General features: G+C 42.6%; 1 protein-coding gene and 1 long non-coding RNA gene across 2 annotated transcripts in view; one reads left to right on the forward strand and one right to left on the reverse strand.

Moving 5' to 3' along the window:
- LOC134324345 (uncharacterized) overlaps positions 1-23,490 on the forward strand; it is an 85,955-nt gene that overhangs the window by 29,222 nt on the left and 33,243 nt on the right. The window lies entirely within an intron of this gene.
- pdia5 (protein disulfide isomerase family A, member 5) overlaps positions 1-23,490 on the reverse strand; it is a 167,332-nt gene that overhangs the window by 18,700 nt on the left and 125,142 nt on the right. Inside the window, exons 13-14 of the mRNA XM_063006157.1 lie at positions 19,789-19,952; positions 11,556-11,686 (exon numbers count right to left, since the gene is read on the reverse strand). Of these exons, the coding sequence (XP_062862227.1) occupies positions 11,556-11,686; positions 19,789-19,952 (295 nt within the window). The remainder of the gene's footprint in view (positions 1-11,555; positions 11,687-19,788; positions 19,953-23,490) is intronic.

The raw sequence follows: 23,490 nt of genomic DNA on the forward strand, positions 1-23,490 counted from the left end.
GAGTCGACCAAAGAAGTTGAGTCCACGTGTTCGGCGTCATATCCAGAGGTTGGCTTTAAAAAATAGACACACGAGTGCTGCCAGCATTGCTGCAGAGGTTGAAGACGTGGGAGGTCAGCCTGTCAGTGCTCAGACCATACGCCGCACACTGCATCAACTCGGTCTGCATGGTCGTCATCCCAGAAGGAAGCTGACGCACAAGAAAGCCAGCAAACAGTTTGCTGAAGACAAGCAGTCCAAGAACATGGATTACTGGAATGCCCTGTGGTCTGACAAGACCAAGATAAACTTGTTTGGCTCAGATGGTGTCCAGCATGTGTGGCGGCGCCCTGGTGAGAAGTACCAAGACAACTGTATCTTGCCTACAGTCAAGCATGGTGGTGGTAGCATCATGGTCTTGGGCTGCATGAGTGTTGCTGGCACTGGGGAGCTGCAGTTCATTGAGGGAAACATGAATTCCAACATGTACTGTGACATTCTGAAACAGAGCATGATCCCCTCCCTTCGAAAACTGGGCCTCATGGCAGTTTTCCAACAGGATAACGACCCCAAACACAACCTCCAAGATGACAACTGCCTTGCTGAGGAAGCTGAAGGTAAAGGTGATGGACTAAACCCAATTGAGCACCTGTGGCGCATCCTCAAGTGGAAGGTGGAGGAGTTCAAGGTGTCTAACATCCACCAGCTCCGTGATGTCATCATGGAGGAGTGGAAGAGGATTCCAGTAGCAACCTGTGCAGCTCTGGTGAATTCCATGCCCAGGAGGGTTAAGGCAGTGCTGGATAATAATGGTGGTCACACAAAATATTGACACTTTGGGCACAATTTGGACATGTTCACTGTGGGGTGTACTCACTTATGTTGCCAGCCATTTAGACATTAATGGCTGTGTGTTGAGTTATTTTCAGAAGACAGTAAATCTACACTGCTATACAAGCTGTACACTGACTACTCTAAGTTATATCCAAGTTTCATGTCTATAGTGTTGTCCCATAAAAAGATATAATAAAATATTTGCAAAAATGTGAGGGGTGTACTCACTTTTGTGATACACTGTAAATAAAATCGGAATGGTTGGTGATATTAACTTCCTGTTTGTGGCACATTAGTATATGGGAGGGGGAAAACTTTTCAAGATGGGTGGTGACCATGGCGGCCATTTTGAAGTCGGCCATTTTGGATTCAACTTTAGTTTTTTCAATGGGAAGAGGGTCATGTGACACATCAAACTTATTGAGAATTTCACAAGAAAAACAATGGTGTGCTTGGTTTTAACGTAACTTTATTCTTTCATGAGTTATTTACAAGCTTCTCTTTGTTTACAGCCATTGACATGTCGCAGAGGTTAACACGTGAGGAGTGGATAGAAATTGTGTTGATGTCTGGTGAACGCAGTACCCGGGTCATTGCAGCAGATTTCAATGCAAGACACCCTACGAGACCACCCATCTCCCATGCTACAGTTAGCAAACTGCTTGCCAAGTTTCGTGAAACTGGTTCAGTGTTGGATTTGCCAAAATGTGGACGCATGAAAACTGTCACTAATGAAGAAACATCAGTGGCTGTCCTAGCTTCATTCAGCAAGAGCCCACAGCGTAGGACTCGCCGCATGTCACTGGAGAGTGGCATCAGTCGAACATGGTGCACCACCACATTATGGGTGTCAGGTCCGAGCATTCCTAGATGAACAGTTTCCTGGAAAGTGGATTGGTCGTCGTGGGCCAGTTGAATGGCCCCCAAGGTCTCCCGATCTGACCCCCTTAGACTTTTATCTTTGGGGTCTATGCAATTGTCTATGCTGTGAAGATATGAGATGTGCAGCACCTGAAACTACGGATACTGGAAGCCTGTGCTAGCATTTCTTCTGCGGTGTTGCTATCAGTGTGTGAAGAGTGGGAGAAGAGGGTTGCATTGACAATCCAACACAATGGGCAGCACTTTGAACACATTTTAAAAGTGGTCAGAAACTTGTCAATAACTCATGAAAGAATAAAGTTACGTTAAAACCAAGCACACCATTGTTTTTCTTGTGAAATTCTCAATAAGTTTGATGTGTCACATGACCCTCTTCCCATTGAAAAAACTAAAGTTGGATCCAAAATGGCCGACTTCAAAATGGCCACCATGGTCACCACCCATCTTGAAAAGTTTTCCCCCTCCCATATACTAATGTGCCACAAACAGGAAGTTAATATCACCAACCATTCCCATTTTATTTAGGTGTATCCATATAAATGGCCCACCCTGTACTGACCCCCAATCGTCTCATACAGCTTTTACACTAGAAGTAAAAAGGCTTGGCAAATCACCTGACCTATTACCAGCTATTTCCATTTCCATCACAGAATCGACAGAACAGGCTAAAATCAAACCTAAGATGGCATAGCATTTTGTACAAGTGAAAGACATGCTGTCCAAAAAGCTGTACAGACAAAGGAAAAGCCAAAGCTCTTAGTCTAGAGAGACAATCACAATGTGGTAAGATTTTGCCCCTAATCTGAGCGGTCATGGCAGTTATGAATAGGTAGCACTGAAAGGAAATGTATCCTTGCATATAATGAATTCCCACTTATAATGCTATTCAAGACCGAATAATAAAGGGGCCTTGTCCTTTCTTTTCTTGGTCAGTCAAGGTGTTAGAGGAAAATACAGAGCCGGCCCTGTCTGTCACTATCTTGCGTGTTCTTTTATCTCTCAAGGTCGAATCATGAGCTGCTCATCAAGCGTCATTAATAAGAAGAAAGCAAATAGTAGTGATTTAATTACCACACTACTATTTAATTACCACACTACTATTTAATTACCACACTCTTTTGTGCTATTTTACTTATTAAGCCCGATTTAGTTTACATATATCTAAAAATGTTATTGCAGCAATGCTAACGAGATTATCAGCGTAGAATCACAGTCTCGCAACAACGTGGTGTAATTATACCACACTTTGTACAGACAGACTGTTAATTGTCTTATGATGTGATCAAATTGAGCCAAATGGGTATTAAATGGGCAATAAGTGAAGTGCTATAGACATAAGGTTTCCACAATTAGCTTGGTACATTATAAAATAAAAGGCAAACACATTTCATTTATTAAAAGGTCCATTTGCAACCAATTAACCAATAATTACACCGCGAGCTTAGCGCATAAGATGCTGTGTAGTTCATCAGCCTGCAAAGTAATGAAAAATAAAGTTAGGAAACAGTAGATCCAAACTGTACGTAGTGTACCAGCTTAAATATATTTGGTCATAATATATTTGGCACTCTCCTTAACTTGAGATTTTAGATATGTGGTTCCAGTCATGGGTTTGTAAGGAACCTGAGCACATTTTTGAGCATTTTCTTGTTTATGTGTGTCTTATATGGACTTCAGTATTTGAAGCATTTGTTGAATGCGTTTATATCTGAGGCATTGAGTTAACAGATTTAATGGAAGTGGTGAGTGGCATGCTTCATATTGGGTAGGGGGTTCATAAATACTTGTAAGTTCTACATGTTTTCACTGGGTTTTGATGGCCTGGTCCAATTTTAAGTTCTTAATAATGCTCTGATTGTTACTCTTAAAATCTTTTTGTATCTCTCCTTACTCGTGACTTTCCACACCTTCATCCCAGAGTAGATGCCAGTTAGCCTAGATGCTAGTAGATGCCAAGGTGACTGACTGAAAATAAGCCACTTTATAATGGCTACTATAATGAGTTGGTCACTTATCCAACAGTTGGATTTTATTTACTTTCATTATTAGAGTGAAATGTGACAAAAAGAAAGGATTTTCACATGATGATTTTTGATAGGCAATGTAGCTTAGCTAGCTAAAATGACTGTGACAGGTAAACAAAGTCTCAATTTTAGGGCAGACCCAAACCCTGGGTCACGACCAAAACAAATGGGTCACAGAGAAATATAGTAATAATTGAATCAACAAATTTTAACAGGCACAAACATGAAATAAACCCCCTTGTGGAGGCTTTACCAAGTTTTCACAAGTTTATATCAAGCAGTCTTGGACAATTTAGTATCTTCAATTCACCTCACTTGCATGTCTTTGGACTGTGGGAGGAAACCGGAGCACCCGGAGTAAACCCACGCAGACACGGGGAGAACATGAAAACTCCACACAGAAAGGACTGAGACCGCCCTACCTGGGGTTCGAACCCAGGACCTTCTTGCTGTGAGGCGACAGTGCTATCCACTAAGCCACCGTGCCGCCCTCACTGCCTTTGTAAAACCAACACTATATTTTGGTTTCACTGCCTAAAATAATTACCATTCAAGTAACAAGAAGAAAAACTACAATAACCGGATTGAAAAAAGTGATCAGCTCCACGAGTTAATACATTGTAGAGCCACTTTTTGCTTTAGCCATCAGTCTGTATGTATAGGACTCCACCAGCTTCACACATCTAGATTCGAAAATGTTTTCCCATTCATACTAACAGAATTGCTCCAGCTCTAGCAACTGACTGATCACTATAAGTTTGTGGTGTTTTTGGCAAGGTGCAAATGAGACTTAATGGGGGATTTTTATGCCTCCTTGCCATACAGACTAACCTTGTGAGACTGTCATCACAGGGAACTGATGTGTCACCAATTTTTGAATTCCGAATTATAGTATTACAAGGGATTTTCAAAAAGTTTTCGCACTTTTATATTTTGGTTGGTTTGCTTCTCTGTACTGGTACCCAAGTGGTGGAACGAACTTCCTGTCTGTCCGAACATCTGAGTTTCTCACTGTTTTTAAAAAACTATTAAAAACCCACTCTTTTACTAAGCACTTAAGCTGACTTGTACTTACTTACTAACACTCTTTCATTTCTTATAGTCTTATAGTCCGGATTTAGCGCCATCTGATTTCTACCTTTTTGGATCGCTCAAAGAAGCTTTAAGGGGAAGAAGACTTTTATGTGATGATGATGTGAAAGCAGCGGTGCGCATCAGTGGCTACACGCTCAACCAAAAACATCTTTTGCTGATGCCATTAAAAAGTTGGTATAACGCTGGGAAAAATGCATTTTATATATATATATATATATATATATATATATATATATATATATATATACAGTGTATCACAAAAGTGAGTACACCCCTCACATTTCTGCAAATATTTTATTATATCTTTTCATGGGACAACACTATAGAAATAAAACTTGGATATAACTTAGAGTAGTCAGTGTACAACTTGTATAGCAGTGTAGATTTACTGTCTTCTGAAAATAACTCAACACACAGCCATTAATGTCTAAATGGCTGGCAACATAAGTGAGTACACCCCACAGTGAACATGTCCAAATTGTGCCCAAAGTGTCAATATTTTGTGTGACCACCATTATTATCCAGCACTGCCTTAACCCTCCTGGGCATGGAATTCACCAGAGCTGCACAGGTTGCTACTGGAATCCTCTTCCACTCCTCCATGATGCTCAATTGGGTTTAGTCCATCACCTTTACCTTCAGCTTCCTCAGCAAGGCAGTTGTCATCTTGGAGGTTGTGTTTGGGGTCGTTATCCTGTTGGAAAACTGCCATGAGGCCCAGTTTTCGAAGGGAGGGGATCATGCTCTGTTTCAGAATGTCACAGTACATGTTGGAATTCATGTTTCCCTCAATGAACTGCAGCTCCCCAGTGCCAGCAACACTCATGCAGCCCAAGACCATGATGCTACCACCACCATGCTTGACTGTAGGCAAGATACAGTTGTCTTGGTACTTCTCACCAGGGCGCCGCCACACATGCTGGACACCATCTGAGCCAAACAAGTTTATCTTGGTCTCGTCAGACCACAGGGCATTCCAGTAATCCATGTTCTTGGACTGCTTGTCTTCAGCAAACTGTTTGCGGGCTTTCTTGTGCGTCAGCTTCCTTCTGGGATGACGACCATGCAGACCGAGTTGATGCAGTGTGCGGCGTATGGTCTGAGCACTGACAGGCTGACCTCCCACATCTTCAACCTCTGCAGCAATGCTGGCAGCACTCATGTGTCTAAGCCAACCTCTGGATATGACGCCGAACACGTGGACTCAACTTCTTTGGTCGACCCTGGCGAAGCCTGTTCCGAGTGGAACCTGTCCTGGAAAACCGCTGTATGACCTTGGCCACCATGCTGTAGCTCAGTTTCAGGGTGTTAGCAATCTTCTTATAGCCCAGGCCATCTTTGTGGAGAGCAACAATTCTATTTCTCACATCCTCAGAGAGTTCTTTGCCATGAGGTGCCATGTTGAATATCCAGTGGCCAGTATGAGAGAATTGTACCCAAAACACCAAATTTAACAGCCCTGCTCCCCATTTACACCTGGGACCTTGACACATGACACCAGGGAGGGACAACGACACATTTGGGCACAATTTAAACATGTTCACTGTGGGGTGTACTCACTTATGTTGCCAGCCATTTAGACATTAATGGCTGTGTGTTGAGTTATTTTCAGAAGACAGTAAATCTACACTGCTATACAAGCTGTACACTGACTACTCTAAGTTATATCCAAGTTTCATGTCTATAGTGTTGTCCCATGAAAAGATATAATGAAATATTTGCAGAAATGTGAGGGGTGTACTCACTTTTGTGATACACTGTATATATATATATATATATATATATATATATATATATATACAGTGTATCACAAAAGTGAGTACACCCCTCACATTTCTGCAGATATTTAAGTATATCTTTTCATGGGACAACACTGACAAAATGACACTTTGACACAATGAAAAGTAGTCTGTGTGCAGCTTATATAACAGTGTAAATTTATTCTTCCCTCAAAATAACTCAATATACAACCATTAATGTCTAAACCACCGGCAACAAAAGTGAGTACACCCCTAAGAGACTACACCCCTAAATGTCCAAATTGAGCACTGCTTGTCATTTTCCCTCCAAAATGTCATGTGACACGTTAGTGTTACTAGGTCTCAGGTGTGCATAGGGAGCAGGTGTGTTCAATTTAGTAGTACAGCTCTCACACTCTCTCATACTGGTCACTGAAAGTTCCAACATGGCACCTCATGGCAAAGAACTCTCTGAGGATCTTAAAAGACGAATTGTTGCGCTACATGAAGATGGCCAAGGCTACAAGAAGATTGTCAACACCCTGAAACTGAGCTGCAGCACAGTGGCCAAGATCATCCAGCGTTTTAAAAGAGCAGGGTCCACTCAGAACAGACCTCGCGTTGGTCGTCCAAAGAAGCTGAGTGCACGTGCTCAGCGTCACATCCAACTGCTGTCTTTGAAAGATAGGCGCAGGAGTGCTGTCAGCATTGCTGCAGAGATTGAAAAGGTGGGGGGTCAGCCTGTCAGTGCTCAGACCATACTCCGCACACTACATCAAATTGGTCTGCATGGCTGTCACCCCAGAAGGAAGCCTCTTCTGAAGTCTCTACACAAGAAAGCCCGCAAACAGTTTGCTGAAGACATGTCAACAAAGGACATGGATTACTGGAACCATGTCCTATGGTCTGATGAGACCGAGATTCATTTGTTTGGTTCAGATGGTCTCAAGCATGTGTGGCAGCAATCAGGTGAGGAGTACAAAGATAAGTGTGTCATGCCTACAGTCAAGCATGGTGGTGGGAATGCGATGGTCTGGGGCTGCATGAGTGCAGCAGGTGTTGGGGAGTTACATTTCATTGAGGGACACATGAACTCCAATATGTACTGTGAAATACTGAAGCAGAGCATGATCCCCTCCCTCCGGAAACTGGGTCGCAGGGCAGTGTTCCAGCATGATAATGACCCCAAACACACCTCTAACACGACCACTGCTTTATTGAAGAGGCTGAGGGTAAAGGTGATGGACTGGCCAAGCATGTCTCCAGACCTAAACCCAATAGAACATCTTTGGGGCATCCTCAAGCGGAAGGTGGAGGAGCGCAAAGTCTCGAATATCTGCCAGCTCCGTGATGTCGTCATGGAGGAGTGGAAAAGCATTCCAGTGGCAACCTGTGAAGCTCTGGTAAACTCCATGCCCAGGAGAGTTAAGGCAGTTCTGGGAAATAATGGTGGCCACACAAAATATTGACACTTCAGGAACTTTCACTAAGGGGTGTACTCACTTTTGTTGCCGGTGGTTTAGACATTAATGGCTGTATATTGAGTTATTTTAAGGGAAGAATAAATTTACACTGTTATATTAGCTGCACACAGACTACTTTTCATTGTGTCAAAGTGTCATTTTGTCAGTGTTGTCCCATGAAAAGATATACTTAAATATCTGCAGAAATGTGAGGGGTGTACTCACTTTTGTGATACACTGTATATATACAGTACAGGCCAAAAGTTTGGACACACCTTCTCTTCAATGTTTTTTCTTGATTATTTTTATTTTCTACATTGTAGATTAATACTGAAGACATCCAAACTATGAAGAATTATGTAGTGAACCAAAAAGTGTTAAACAAACCAGAATATGTTTTATATTTTACCAACTCTACCTCTGCACAACCCAACTGATGGTCTCGAACACATTAAAAAAGCAACAAATTCCAAAAATTCACTCTAGACAAGGCACAAACATTCATTGAAAACCATTCCAGGTGGAAACCTAATAAAGCTGGTTGAGAAAATTTCAAAGAGTGTGCAAATCTGTCATTAAAGCAAAAGATGGCTACTTTGAAGAATCTAAAATATAAAACATATTCTGGTTTGTTTAACACTTTTTTGTTTACTACATAATTCCATATGTGTTCCTTCATAGTTTGGATGTCTTTAGTATTAATCTACAATGTAGAAAATTTAAAAAAATTAAGAGAAACCACAGGAATGAGAAGGTGTGTCCAAACTTTTGGCCTGTACTGTATATATATATATAACACTATAGACATGAAACTTGGATATAACTTAGAGTAGTCAGTGTACAGCTTGTATAGCAGTGTAGATTCACTGTCTTCTGAAAATAACTCAACACACAGCCATTAATGTCTAAATAGCTGGCAACATAAGTGAGTACACCCCACAGTGAACATGTCCAAATTGTGCCCAAATGTGTCGTTGTCCCTCCCTGGTGTCATGTGTCAAGGTCCCAGGTGTAAATGGGGAGCAGGGCTGTTAAATTTGGTGTTTTGGGTACAATTCTCTCATACTGGCCACTGGATATTCAACATGGCACCTCATGGCAAAGAACTCTCTGAGGATGTGAGAAATAGAATTGTTGCTCTCCACAAAGATGGCCTGGGCTATAAGAAGATTGCTAACACCCTGAAACTGAGCTACAGCATGGTGGCCAAGGTCATACAGCGGTTTTCCAGGACAGGTTCCACTCGGAACAGGCTTCGCCAGGGTCGACCAAAGAAGTTGAGTCCACGTGTTCGGCGTCATATCCAGAGGTTGGCTTTAAAAAATAGACACGAGTGCTGCCAGCATTGCTGCAGAGGTTGAAGACGTGGGAGGTCAGCCTGTCAGTGCTCAGACCATACGCCGCACACTGCATCAACTCGGTCTGCATGGTCGTCATCCCAGAAGGAAGCTGACGCACAAGAAAGCCCGCAAACAGTTTGCTGAAGACAAGCAGTCCAAGAACATGGATTACTGGAATGCCCTGTGGTCTGACGAGACCAAGATAAACTTGTTTGGCTCAGATGGTGTCCAGCATGTGTGGCGGCGCCCTGGTGAGAAGTACCAAGACAACTGTATCTTGCCTACAGTCAAGCATGGTGGTGGTAGCATCATGGTCTTGGGCTGCATGAGTGCTGCCGGCACTGGGGAGCTGCAGTTCATTGAGGGAAACATGAATTCCAACATGTACTGTGACATTCTGAAACAGAGCATGATCCCCTCCCTTCGAAAACTGGGACTCATGGCAGTTTTCCAACAGGATAACGACCCCAAACACAACCTCCAAGATGACAACTGCCTTGCTGAGGAAGCTGAAGGTAAAGGTGATGGACTAAACCCAATTGAGCACCTGTGGCGCATCCTCAAGTGGAAGGTGGAGGAGTTCAAGGTGTCTAACATCCACCAGCTCCGTGATGTCATCATGGAGGAGTGGAAGAGGATTCCAGTAGCAACCTGTGCAGCTCTGGTGAATTCCATGCCCAGGAGGGTTAAGGCAGTGCTGTATAATAATGGTGGTCACACAAAATATTGACACTTTGGGCACAATTTGGACATGTTCACTGTGGGGTGTACTCACTTATGTTGCCAGCTATTTAGACATTAATGGCTGTGTGTTGAGTTATTTTCAGAAGACAGTAAATCTACACTGCTATACAAGCTGTACACTGACTACTCTAAGTTATATCCAAGTTTCATGTCTATAGTGTTGTCCCATGAAAAGATATAATAAAATATTTGCAGAAATGTGAGGGGTGTACTCACTTTTGTGATGCACTGTATGTGTGTGTGTATATTAGTTTATGAAAGCCTATTGGTTCTGGCCAAAAGCCCACGAATGTGATGTCACTTGGCTACACCATCTTCAGTGAGTGAGGAGAGACTAAACTTACTGTATGGGGGTTTTCCTGTGTTCGGCATAAATATGGATTTTTTATTGATAATTTGCAGTGTAACTGACCCGCAAATAAGTAAAGGATCATATTGAACCATGTCATATATCATGGGGATGATTGGCACTAATAGAGTGCTAGTTACGCTTGACCTAATATGTGTATAGAGAGCGTATAGCATTGTTTGTTTATTCTGTTTGGTAGTAAAAGTTTGCTGGTGGCAGCTCAGGTGGCGCAGCGGTAAAAAGACGCGCTGCAACCAGGGCTGGATTCTGAGTACGTGGTATCGAATCCAGCTTTGCTTCACCGGTCGGCAGCTGAGTGGCTGTATGAGCAACGATTGGCCGGTTGCTCATATGGGGGGTGGGACAAAGAACCGGATGTGGGTCTCTCTCTGTCAGAATGCGATTACGACCTCTGCCGGCTGATTAGAGGCGCCTGCACAAGAGATGAGGGAGAGTGCCCTTATGGTGTGTCTCTCCGCATGCAACGCTGGGTGGCGCCAAACTCATCAACGTGTGGGTGGCAAAGATGCATCTGGCTGCTGCTCATGTGTCGGAGGGGATATGGATTAGCTACGATCTCCTTTGTCAGGGCAGGGTTCGGCATAGACAAAGAGGAAGCACGATGCAAATTGAACAATTGGAAAAAGGGAAAAAAATTAAGTTTGCTGGTAATGTTATAATCATTCACATATATTTAGTGCTGGGTAAATGCATACACTAGCATAATTAGTCTTTTTTGGTATAATTACGTATAATTAGTCTTTATTAGCATAATTTTTGGTCTTTTTTGGTAATTATACCATACCATTTGGTAATTATAGCAATTCGGTAACTATACCATAATGTTTTTTCATGGCAGACAAGGCAGTCTATATTAAAAAGCAACTAATGAAGATCCTCTCTGTGTGTTCTCTGATCAGAATACAAGTATCTAATGCTTTACCGCCTTAGCCAGTGTTTCTTTGGAGGTTATAACCCCTCTGTTACAATTATAACATACACAGTCAAGTCAACACATTAGTACAGATGAAAAAGACTGTGCATCCACATCTATAGAATCCTCTATGCAGCATTGTGTAGACACTTGAAAAAAGCAAAGAGCTTACAGGGGGCGTAGAACATGACAAGGGCATGCTTCTTCTTCTTGAGGGCTTCTCTAAAGTCCTCAGCCCCGAGGTGACTCACACTGGATGGCTTCTCCTCCCATGACTGCTCCGGAGGAGGGGGAGCCTGTGGGCTGGGAGAAAGACAGAGACAAAGCTAATCACAATATTATATTGGCCTCAGTCCAAACTAATTACAATGTGGCTGTATAAATGAGCTGCCGTTAAGCTATACATAATGTGGACAGTGTGATCATTACTGGAATACTTCCACATACAAGCTTGATTCCGAAAAACTTGGCACAGTAGGTAAAATGCAAATAAAAAAAACAAAGCACGGATTTGCAAACCTTCTTTTACATTATTAGGTATGGTAAGTAAACACAGCACAAAGGATTATTGTAAATATAAAAAATATATATATTAAATGCATGTGACCTTTGACACATCAGACAGCACTGCATTAAAACCAACATGTTTGGCCGCTCAGGTGGCGCAGCGGTAAAAAGACACGCTGCAACCAGAGCTGGATTCTGAGTACATTGTATCGAATCCAGCTCTGCCTCACCAGTTCGAGGCTGAGTGGCTGTATGAGCAACGATTGGCCAGTTGCTCAGTTGGGGGGTGGGACAAAGAACCTTTCTCCCTCTGTCAGAATGCGATTATGACCTCTGCCGGCTGATTAGAGGCGCCTGCACAGAGATGAGGAGGGTGTGTCTCTCCGCATGCAACGCTAGATGGTGCCAAACTCATCAATGTGTGGGTGGAAAAAATGCATCCGACTGCTGCCCATGTTTCGGAGGGGATATGGGTTAGCTTCGATCTCCTCGGTCAGGGCAGGGAAGCACGATGCAAATTGAACAGTTGGATGCGCTAAAGGGGGAGAAAAAGGGGAAAAAATTAAAAACGAAATGTAATAAAAAAACAACATGTTTCTGTAATGAATACAGACAGTTCAGTCATCTACAAATGCAAGTTAAGACAATACTAAGCAAACTGGAGGCTAAATACACTATATTGCCAAAAGTATTCGCTTGTCTGCCTTCACACACATATGAACTTGAGTGACATCCCATTCTTAATCCATAGGGTTTAATATGATGTGGGCCCCTTTTCAGCTATAACAGCTTCAACTCTTTTGGAAAGGCTTTCCACAAGGTTTAGGAGTGTGTTTATGGGAATTTCTGACCATTCATTCTCCTGAGAGCGACCCATTCTTTCACAAATATTTGTAGAAGCAGTCTGCATGCCTAGGTGCTTGGTTTTATACACCTGTGGCCATGAATGTGATTGGAACACCTGAATTCAATGATTTGGATGGGTGAGTGAATACGTTTGGCAATATAGTGTATTAACACCACCCAAAAATGCAGCCAACTTCTCTGGGCTTATGCTCACCTAATGCCAGGTTCACACTACACGACTTTCAAGGTGTTCAGATCACTGTAGAGTTCACACTACACAACTTGATCTCCTGTAATCTGGAGTCTTTTAAGCTGGAGTCTTTGATCAGTGGTGATGGAGGGTCACACACTACATGATCTATCACCATGAGGAATCTCTGGTCTCCCAAACTACGTTTTGTCACTAAAACACACAAAGTTGTTTGTCCGCTGATGTGCAGCGTGAAAGCAAGTAAGAAAAATAAATGAATCTGGGTGAAGGAGTGGATTCGGCTATGCGGCCAGCAGGGATTGTTTGTTCTGTTCTACAGAGAGAGTTGGAAGTCAAATAAATAGTTTTTGCAATGCAACGTTGGTATTATGGTTTGGCGTTGACGCTAAGTCACAAATACTGTAAAGCTTGTGTGTATGCTGGTGTATTCTGATAGAAACGATATTATGCCCCGTTTCCACATATTTACAACTCCTCCCCCGAGTGTACTTGCATTCACAAAAATCACAACCTGATTGCAAAACCTTTCACACTACAAGATTTTGAGTCGCCAAGAGGTCCAGATATTTAACATGCTAGATATTTTTTTCTCAACTCTGTGAGCGATTGGTGAGCGCTCGGTGAGCCGCTCGGATCGAGTCGTTGAACAGTTCACACATAGCGATCGAGAGCCGAGTTTCGAGGCATAAGATGGACTGACACAGGGTGCTATGACAAATCCACCTTTTAAATAGCTTTTGGAAATAATAGACGTTGTGTTTTCCAGGCCAAAGTACAAAAGCTAGTTTATCATAGAATTAAGGTGTGTTAGTGCCAATCTCATGGGTAAGCTGCACATCTATAAGAGCACCATTAATGGTGAGGGGTACATACACATTTCGGAGCAGCATATGCCATCTAGATCAGCATTTACTAACCTTTTTTCAGTCACGGCACAGAGTGCAAAACACCTTACTTTAAAATGTATTAAAAACCTAGACTCTGTATCACTCTGGTGACAAGTGGTCTTTAAAAGACTCTGCAGGTTATAGCGACTTACGATCAACAGGAGCCTGAGACGATGAACATAACAGCCTTATTCTGGCAGGGATGGATGAGGGGTGGACACAGAGGGCCTGGTCCACAGCCCTCAGTCACTCGATAAGGCTCGAAAAGTCCCAGTTCACACAAATACACCTTAAAGAAGGCTGGCACCGACTGTAATGAAACTACTGGGTACTTAATCTCCAAAGAGGGCGGCACGGTGGCTTGGTGGGTAGCACTGTCGCCTCACAGCAGAAAGGTCCTGGGTTTGATTCCCAGGTGGAGCGGTCCGAGTCCTTTCTGTGTGGAGTTTGCATTTTCTCCCCGTGTCTGCGTGGGTTTCCTCCGGGAGTCCAAATCCATGCAAGTGAGGTGAATTGGAGATACAAAATTGTCCATGACTGTGTTTGTGTTTGACATTAAAGGCTTGAACTGATGAATCTTGTGTAATGAGTAACTACCTGCCCTGTCATGAAGTAACCAAAGTGTGTGAAAGATGACGTTAAAATCCTAATAAATAAATAAAATCTCCAAAGGTATCCAGAACCTGTCCAACGCCAGATCTTGAAATGTTATTTTTTGATGTGTGAGCAGTGGCATGTCTTATGAGTTAACTCCAAGCATCACAAAGTTGATTTGATTGCCTCAGTCAGGATAAAAGTCTGCAGCAGTAAAGGAGAACCAATGGGTAATTGGATATGACTAGATTAGGAGAGTGATGGATGGTTAGATGGATGGTTTGATGATTGCTTTCCTAATACTGTTCGGTAGGAACAAGAAAAGATTTCTGAAGCGCTTTAGCTGAAGCCAACAGGTTTAACTTAAACTTACCAACCAGTGAGCAAATAAAGCCTCTTCATTTAATGTCTTAGTTAAAGCAATACTCCAAACACACATAGCACTCTGATTCTTGAACCGGTTCTGTTCAGGTTTCTTTGAACCTTGGTGCTTTTTAGAGAACTGGCCTGCATTTCCAACAGTTTTTGGGAGCCAACCATGCGTCATCGACAGTGGGCGTTGTGCAAAGGAAGTAAAGAGTAATAACATGTGTGTTGTTGTTACAGATGTTTGTTTTTATGCAAAAAGCATCGTTCAACTATTGGTGATAAGACGTTGACGGTGACTCTGTTCCACATATTTGTCGCCATTGTTGCTTCCTTTTGTGCATTAATGTGAAAGGCATTTTGTGCTTCGCTCTCACCGCGACCCTCGGCGCAAATAGCCGCTTTGCTCAGTGCTTGACTTGAGCGGTGTGGTAAAACATCACTAAAGTGTTCCACGGCACGAACATCCATTTGTGTGAAATAACCATCAAATCCACTCTAAAAGCATCCACATATATCTATGTTTAGCTGGATTGACTTTACTGTGTGGTGGTTCTACTTTTAAACTTGTGTTATGTAAGTCTGGAGAGTTGAAAAAGCCTAACATATAAAAGCTTAACGTGGCTTAATGTACTAAAAGTCGACAAAGGAACACTAAATTTCTCTCAGTTATTACTGGTTATAGATGCTCTGGGCTGTTGAAATTCCTCGGTCGTTGTTTTAGTACATCAAGCCACATTACGCTTTATTTTTCACTGTCTGGGTTGCTTTTACCACGTCATATCAAACAGTTTGTCTCATTGAAGGCGCTTTGTAAATATTAGCAGCAAACTGGATTACATTTAATCAGGTGAACTTTAATAGAAAGAAGTGCAGAACAAGCTCCACAAAAGTGGTTTGCAGCTTCTCATGTGAAAGCACCCAAACCTCTCCAATTTGACACACCCACAGATGACATCATGGTTCACGCTGAAAAGCTAGTATTCTTTGGTGCCAGCTGTGAACAAAGTTAGCTGTTTGGAACCTCTTTTTGTGTGAAAACATGCTGAACCGGTTCAAAACTAAGTTTGCGAACAGGAACGGAGCCCGTTCTGCGTCGTAAAAAAAAAAAAAGGGTAACATAGGCACCAGTTGCTTCGAATGTGCACTTGTAGTCATTGGTTAAATTGGTCAGCCTCACTTTCTTCTCCAGTTTAGAGATCCACAGAGACCAGGACTGTACCTAATTTTACAACCGAATGTTAGTTACCATTTCTGTGAGTGATTTAGTAAATAGAGTCTAATAAAAGGCTAATGGTTTGAACCTGAAACCCAGTGCTTGGCTGGGCCTCACACAGAGCAGCTACAGTTAGTACCACAGGCCTCTCGGGACTAGAACAAAAGCAATGCTTTCTGTTCAGGGGTCAGAAAAGTCAAGGTAGTGACTGATTAAATTCAAGCCCTATTGAACACACCACACAGTGCAAGTGCAATCTGCTACTGCAGAGGGTCATGTGACTGGCAGGTTGCTTTTCTTTCATGCACTGAGGGACTATGACTAAACAGACTGATCTAGGACAGGTCGGAGTTAATGAACATTGTGGGTCTGTCTCAAAACTTAGTGAGTTGCCTAAGTAGTGAGGATTCTAACTAACAGCAAACTTTAAACATCAGTATTGAGACACTTTAGTTAGACAGCGATTGCGTAATCGACTGTCCCCGTCCACCACCGCAGTTTTAGCTTACTAAGCTAACAGAGTTAGCCTCAGGCCATACAAGCAATGAGCTGCGGTGACAAAACCTGCTAGAATGCCAGCTAACATTTCCCTCTGGGTACCCTCTGTGTAAATTATCACTGACAAATTAAAATTGCAAATAAATTACACTTGTACGAGAGTTACTTACATTTAAAAATAAAGTTTAACAATACGTAGTTAATAATTATTAATAGTATTAGTAATAATATTATTTAATAATAAAATAATGTATGTAAGGCCTTACTTTTCTTTCAGGATTAATAAAGTATCTATCTATCCATCCATCCATCCATCCATCCATCCATCCCACTGCTCAGCTTTCATCTACCATATTATATTTTTTTTTTTTAGAAAAGTTGTGCTGCACTGAATGCTGGGATTGCCTTCACAGCTAAGGAAGCACACTGAGCTTCCTTGTCATTTGGGGAATATTGGTCGGAATAAGGCATCTCAGTAGGCAGCATTTTGAGGCATCTAAGAACTGAGATAGCCTTTTTCTAGGGAGTGTTCATAAGATGACATAAAATGCTGTACTCACTAGGTGTCGAGACAGATTTTTAGTATATAACAATATACACCAAAGTGCCAAAAACTGGAACAACAGTGGGCTGTACAGCGGGTGGTGGCTCCATAATAGTATGACGTCTGTTTCCATGGGACCCCTGGTATGTCTACAAACGTCTCTGACAGGTGAACACCCATTCATACACTGATCAGCCATAACATTAAAACCACCTCCTTGTTTCTACACTCACTGTCCATTTTATCAGCTCCACTTACCATATAGAAGCACTTTGTAGTTCTACAATGACTGTTTCTCTACATGCTTTGTTAGCCCCCTTTCACCCTGTTCTTCAATGGTCAGGACTCTCCCAGTACCACTACAGAGTAGGTATTATTTAGGTGGTGATCATTCTCAGCACTGCAGTGACACTGACATGGTGGTGGTGTGTTAGTGTGTGTTGTGCTGGTATGAGTGGATCAGACACAGCAGCGCTGATGGAGTTTTTAAACACCTCACTGTCCCTGCTGGACTGAGAATAGTCCACCATCCATAAACATCCAGCCAACAGCGCCCCGTGGGCAGCGATTTGTGACCACTGATGAAGGTCTAGAAGACCTAAGAAATAGATGAGCGATCATCTCGGACTTTACGTGTACAAGGTGGACCAACTAGGTAGGAGTGTCTAATAGAGTGCTGCTGTGTCTGATCCACTCATACCAGCACAACACAAACTAACACACCACCATGTCAGTGTCACTGCAGCGCTGAGAATGATCCACCACCTAAATAATACCTGCTCTATGGTGGACCTGTGGGGATCCTGACCATTGAAGAACAGGGTGAAAGCAGGTTAAAAAAGTATGTAGAGAAACAGATGGACTACAGTCAGTAATTGTAGAACTACAAGGTGCTTCTATATGGAAAGTGGAGCTGATAAAATGGACAGTGAGTGTACTGTAGAAACAAGGAGGTGGAGTTAGCGGAAGACTCTTCTGAACACCAATGGAGATTTGAACCCAGGAACCCAGCAGTAGAGGACTAACATGATACACCTCTGTGCCACCCAAGTAATTTGCATATTAATATGTCTAATTATTTTTCCACTATTGATTTCAGGTATTATTATTCTTTCTAAATCTGGATTTTGTATTGTATTACTAAAAAATACAGAAATAGTCCAACAGTTGCCGTCAGTTCTGGTTTCCAAGTTTTCCCTTCAGCTCGACAATGCCTATCAAATTATTCAGCTGGTGATTCATTCTGCTCTCAGGAGAATTCACTCACAAGATTTCAGGATTTATGATAAATTAAGCCAAATATTTTAAGATTTTTCCAAACAAGCAAGCAGTATTTTAAGAAACTTTTACTGTGGAGTCTTCTAACAAGAAGCTTGGGGAATTTTATTCAATCTGCCTGCATTATCCTTTTTAAACAAACCTGAATATGAATAGCTACAGTTCCCGAAATTCATCTCTACAGATCATACCAAAAACTATTAATATACACAAATATTCAGGTACAGAGTTTTCAGCAGCACTCCACTAGACCCCTGAAGGTGTGCTGTGGTATCTGTCACTACGATGTTAGCAGCAGATCCTTTAACTCCTGTAAGTTGTTAGGTGGAGCCTCAATAGATCAGAACTGTTTGTCCAGCACATCCCACAGATGCTCGATTGGATTGAGATCTGGGGAATTTGGAGGCCAAGTCAACACCTCAAACTCGTTGTTGTGCTCCTCAAACCATTCCTGAACCATTTCTGCTTTGTGGCAGGGCGCATTACACTGCTGAAAGAGGCCACAGCCATCAGGGAATACCGTTTCCATGAAAGGGTGTACATGGTCTGCATCAGTGCTTAGGTAGGTGGTACGTGTCAAAGTAACATCCACATGGATGGCAGGACCCAAGGTTTACCAGCAGAACATTGCCCAAAGCATTACACTGCCTACGTCGGCTTGCCTTCTTCCCATAGTGCATCCTGGTGCCATGGGTTCCCCAGGTAAGTGACGCACACACACCCGGCCATCCACGTGATGTAAAAGAAAACGTGATTCATCAGACCTGGTCACCTTCTTCCATCGCTCCGATGCTCACATGCCCATTTTTGGCGCTTTTGGTGGTGGACAGGGGTCAGCATGGGCACCCCGACTGGTCTGCGACTATGCAGCCCCATACACAACAAACTGTGATTCTCTGTGTATTCTGACGCCTTTCTATCAGAACCAGCATTAACTTCTTCAGCAATCTGAGCTACAGTAGCTCGTCTGTTGGATCGGACCACACTGGCCAGCCTTCACTCCCCATGTGCATCAATGAGCCTTGGCCACCCATGACCCTATCCACTGCAGACCGGGAACACCCCACAAGAGCTGCAGTTTTGGAGATGCTCTGACCCAGTCGTCTAGCCATCACAATTTGGCCCTTGTCAAACTCGCTCAAATCCTTATGCTTGCCCATTTTTCCTGCTTCTAACACATCAACTTTGAGGATAAAATGTTCACATGCTGCATAATATATCCCACCCACTAACAGGTGCCGTGATGAAGAGATAATCAGTGTTATTCACTTCACCTGTCAGTGGTCATAATGTTATGCCTTGTCAATGTATGACAAATAAAGACATTCTATTCATTCTAATGAGGCCTAATGCCATCTAAGAGAGTGCACTTTGAACTTAAGTACCAAAAACCCACTCAGATGGCAATGCTTCTGATCAGTAAAAGCAAAATGTCCTGTAGAGAATAAAGAAACTCACTTCTGTAGCCACTCGATGATCTTGTCTTTGGTCCGGAGCTGTGGTAGCGTGTACTTCTCCTCCCCCTTCTCAAAGTACTTTACAGTGGGAAAGCCGGAGATCTTAAAGCGCTCGGAGACAGATTTGTGGATTGTGGAGTCCACTGCTGCTAACACACCTGGGCTCTGAGAACACAGACACAGCATTAAAAAATAGTGTTATTATATAAGTAACGTTTTAGTGAATATTATAGCAGGATTAGCAAAACAGACCTAGCAGGAAGGACGCTACAGGGTTATAAAGACACTTAAACAAGCCACACATTAGCATATAGAACATTTAATGGTCTATTTAATGGACCATGGACGTGAGAGGAATTGACAACATTTTCTAAATAATCATTTGTATTTATTTATTTAGAAATATTGATATTAAATTATATAACATTTTAGCAGTACTCAGAGGTGGCCCAGATTCTCTGAATCTTTTGATGATATTATGTACTGTAGATGGTGGTATATACAAAGTCTTCGAAAATGTATGCTGAGGACAATTTTCCTGAAACTGAAACCCTAATCTAGTCGTATCCAATTACCCTGATTGCGTTACGCTTCACCTCTACCGATACAACCCTGAAGAGCTTCACAACTGACACACGCCCCCTCCGACACGTGCAGTACTGACTGCATCACTGCAGTACTGTTTTCACCTGCACAAGGCGAGTTCATATGAGGATCAGCCTTGTGCACGGAGAGCCACACCCTGATCAGCATTATTTCCCAACTCTGTGCAGGCGACATCAATTAGCCAGCAGAGGTCGTAATTGCACTAGTTATGAGGAACCCTGGTCCGACCTACCCACCCTGTGAACAACAGCCACAGAGGCAGAGCTGAGACTCGATACGATGTATTTGAAATCCCAGCTCTGGTGTACTAGCGTATGTTACCGCTGCGCCACCTGAGTGGCTGTTCCACAGTTTTTAGATGCAGCTTTTTGCAGATTGGTGAACCTCTGGCCATCTTTGCTCTGAGTGACTTTTGCTACTCTAGCTGTTTTTTATTAGTACCACTTTTCCAGCCTTTTGTTGCCCCTGTCCCAACTTTTTTTGAGATGCATTGCTGCCATCAAGTTTTACATGAGTTATTAATTTTCATTAAATGGTAAAATGTCTCACTTTTAACATCTGATATGTGTTCTATGGTCTATTGTGAATAAAACATGGGTCTATGAGATTTGCAAATCATTGCATTCAGTGTTTATTTACATTTATTTTACACAGTGTCCCAACTTTTTTGGAACCGGGGTTGTATTATTGTATGTACTGTATATATGTGTGTATTATTTGAGCTCAAAAGTTTATATTTACTTGTAGCAGCATGTATGCCTTGAGATTTAACCACTGAGCTTCTGTACAAACAGGTCACGGGCAGAGAAGGCCGCTCAGGTGGCGCAGCGGTAAAACATGCTAGCACACCAGAGCTGACATTTCGAACTTGTCGGTTCGAAACTCAGCACTGCCATTTGACAGGCTGGGTGGCTACACAAACAACGATTAGCTGTTGCTCATATAGGGTGGGAGCCGAGACCTCATAACTGATGCAATTACGACCTCTGCTGGCTGATTGATGATGCATGCACAGAGTAAGAAAAGAGGAATAATGTGTTGATCAGGGTGTGGCTCTCCGTACACAAAGCTGATCCGCATATGAACTCGTCTCGTGCAGGGAAAAGGTGCAGTCGGCTACTGCACACGTGTCGGAGGGGGCGTGTGTCAGTCTCGCTCTCCTTAATCAGGAGTGGAGATCAGCATCAGTAGAGAGGAAGCGTAACGCAATCGGGTAATTGGATACGACAAACAAACAAAAAACAAACAAACAAAAAAAGGGCAATGAGAAGGCAACAGCATCATTTAATCAATCATAAACACCATCAAGGAATTAGTGATTTTGACATCTTCTAGACCTTCATAAGTGGACACAGGACGCTGCCCACGGGGCGCTGTGGACTATTCTCAGTCCAGCAGTGACAGTAAGGTTTTAAAAAACTCCACCAGCGCTGCTGTGTCTTGTCCACTCATACCAGCACAACACACACTAACACGCCACCACCATGTCAGTGTCACTGCAGTGCTGAGAATGACCCCCCACCCAAATAATACCTGAACAGCGTGAAAGGGGGCTAACAAAGTATGCAGAGAAACAGATGAACTACAGCCAGTAATTGTAGAGCTAAAAATGCTTCTATATGGTAAGTGGAGCTGATAAAATGGACAGCGAGTGTAGAAACAAGGAGGTGGTTTTAATATTATGGCTGATCAGTGTATAAACATAGGCCAGAGATTCAAGTGTTCAAGGTGTGTTGCAGCCACACATGCTAAGAGAGGAGATCTATTAACTGCATCAAAATGGGCAAGAACATTTCCATCCCTAAATACACCATTGGAAGAATCATCTGGAACTGGTGGCGCAACAAGAAACCTGCCTGTTCAACATTTAGTCCACAAGTCTCATCAATCTCAACAGGACAAGAAAGAAAAATCCTAGTGTTACTGCACAAGACTTACAAAATGACCTGATGAAGGATGGGACGAAAGTGTCTATGGCAACCAGAAGAAAATCAGTAAACAACCATGGATTTCATGGCTAGGCTCCACTATGACCAAGAAGCACAGGAAGGTTCGAGTGGAATATGCCAGAAGGAATTTGGAAAGGCCTGCAGAGCTCTGGGACACAGTTCTAAGGAGTGATGAATCAAGACTGGAACTGTTTGGACATCGGATCAAGCATGAGGACATGATGTGGGGATGTTTTTCTGCTGGAGGAACTGGCAATCTTGACCGTGTTATTGTCATCATGGTTTCACAGAAATACTGAGGCATTCTGAGGAGAAATGTTCTGCCTGTTGTGGTAAAAATGAAGCTTGTTGACAGAAAGACAACAATCTCAAGATCACTACCAAGTCAACCAAAGCTTGGTTAAGGAATCAGTCCTGGAATATCCTGGTTTGTTTGTTTGTTTGGGTTTATTGCCATATTAGCAACACATTGGCTATTTTATGGCATAGTAAGTAAGTAAATTTTATTTATAAAGCACTCTTAAAACAACATACGTTGTCCAAAAAGTGCATAGACATTTATTAGATCTTACTATTAGAATTTAGTAAAACGTGAAAATACATAGTCAAAAATAATTGTAAAAAATATGCTCAGATCATTTGTTTAAAATTTAGACTATCTAAAAAGTTAAAAATTTTAGATGGAGAAATCTTCTCGAACAGTTCTTTTATATTCTCAACCCTGTAAAAATGGTCTCTGATGACTGAAACTGTAGGACCATTCTAATAAAATATGTTTGATTGTTTGGGGTGTACCACAGAATTGACAGGTTGGTGCCTGCTTGCCAACCAGCAGGTGTCGGTGGGTAAGGGCGGAATATCCTGGAGTGACCTTCCCAGTCTTCAGATTTAAATCCCAGAGAAAACTGCATCTCTCACAATGCATGCCGATTTTGTGATTCGCAAAGTGACCGCATCCCACCACTAGGTGGCAGTGTTTCCACATCAGCGTTTAACTGAGGCGGCCCCAGGTGGGGGCGGCCCGGGTCCTTTCTGTGTGGAGTTTGCATGTTCTCCCCGTGTCCACGTGGGTTTACTCCGGGTACTCCGGTTTCCTCCCACAGTCCAAAGACATGCAAGTGAGGTGAATTGGAGATACTAAATTGTCC

Source organism: Trichomycterus rosablanca, chromosome 12 (assembly GCF_030014385.1).
Source record: "Trichomycterus rosablanca isolate fTriRos1 chromosome 12, fTriRos1.hap1, whole genome shotgun sequence".
NCBI lineage: Eukaryota > Metazoa > Chordata > Actinopteri > Siluriformes > Trichomycteridae > Trichomycterus > Trichomycterus rosablanca.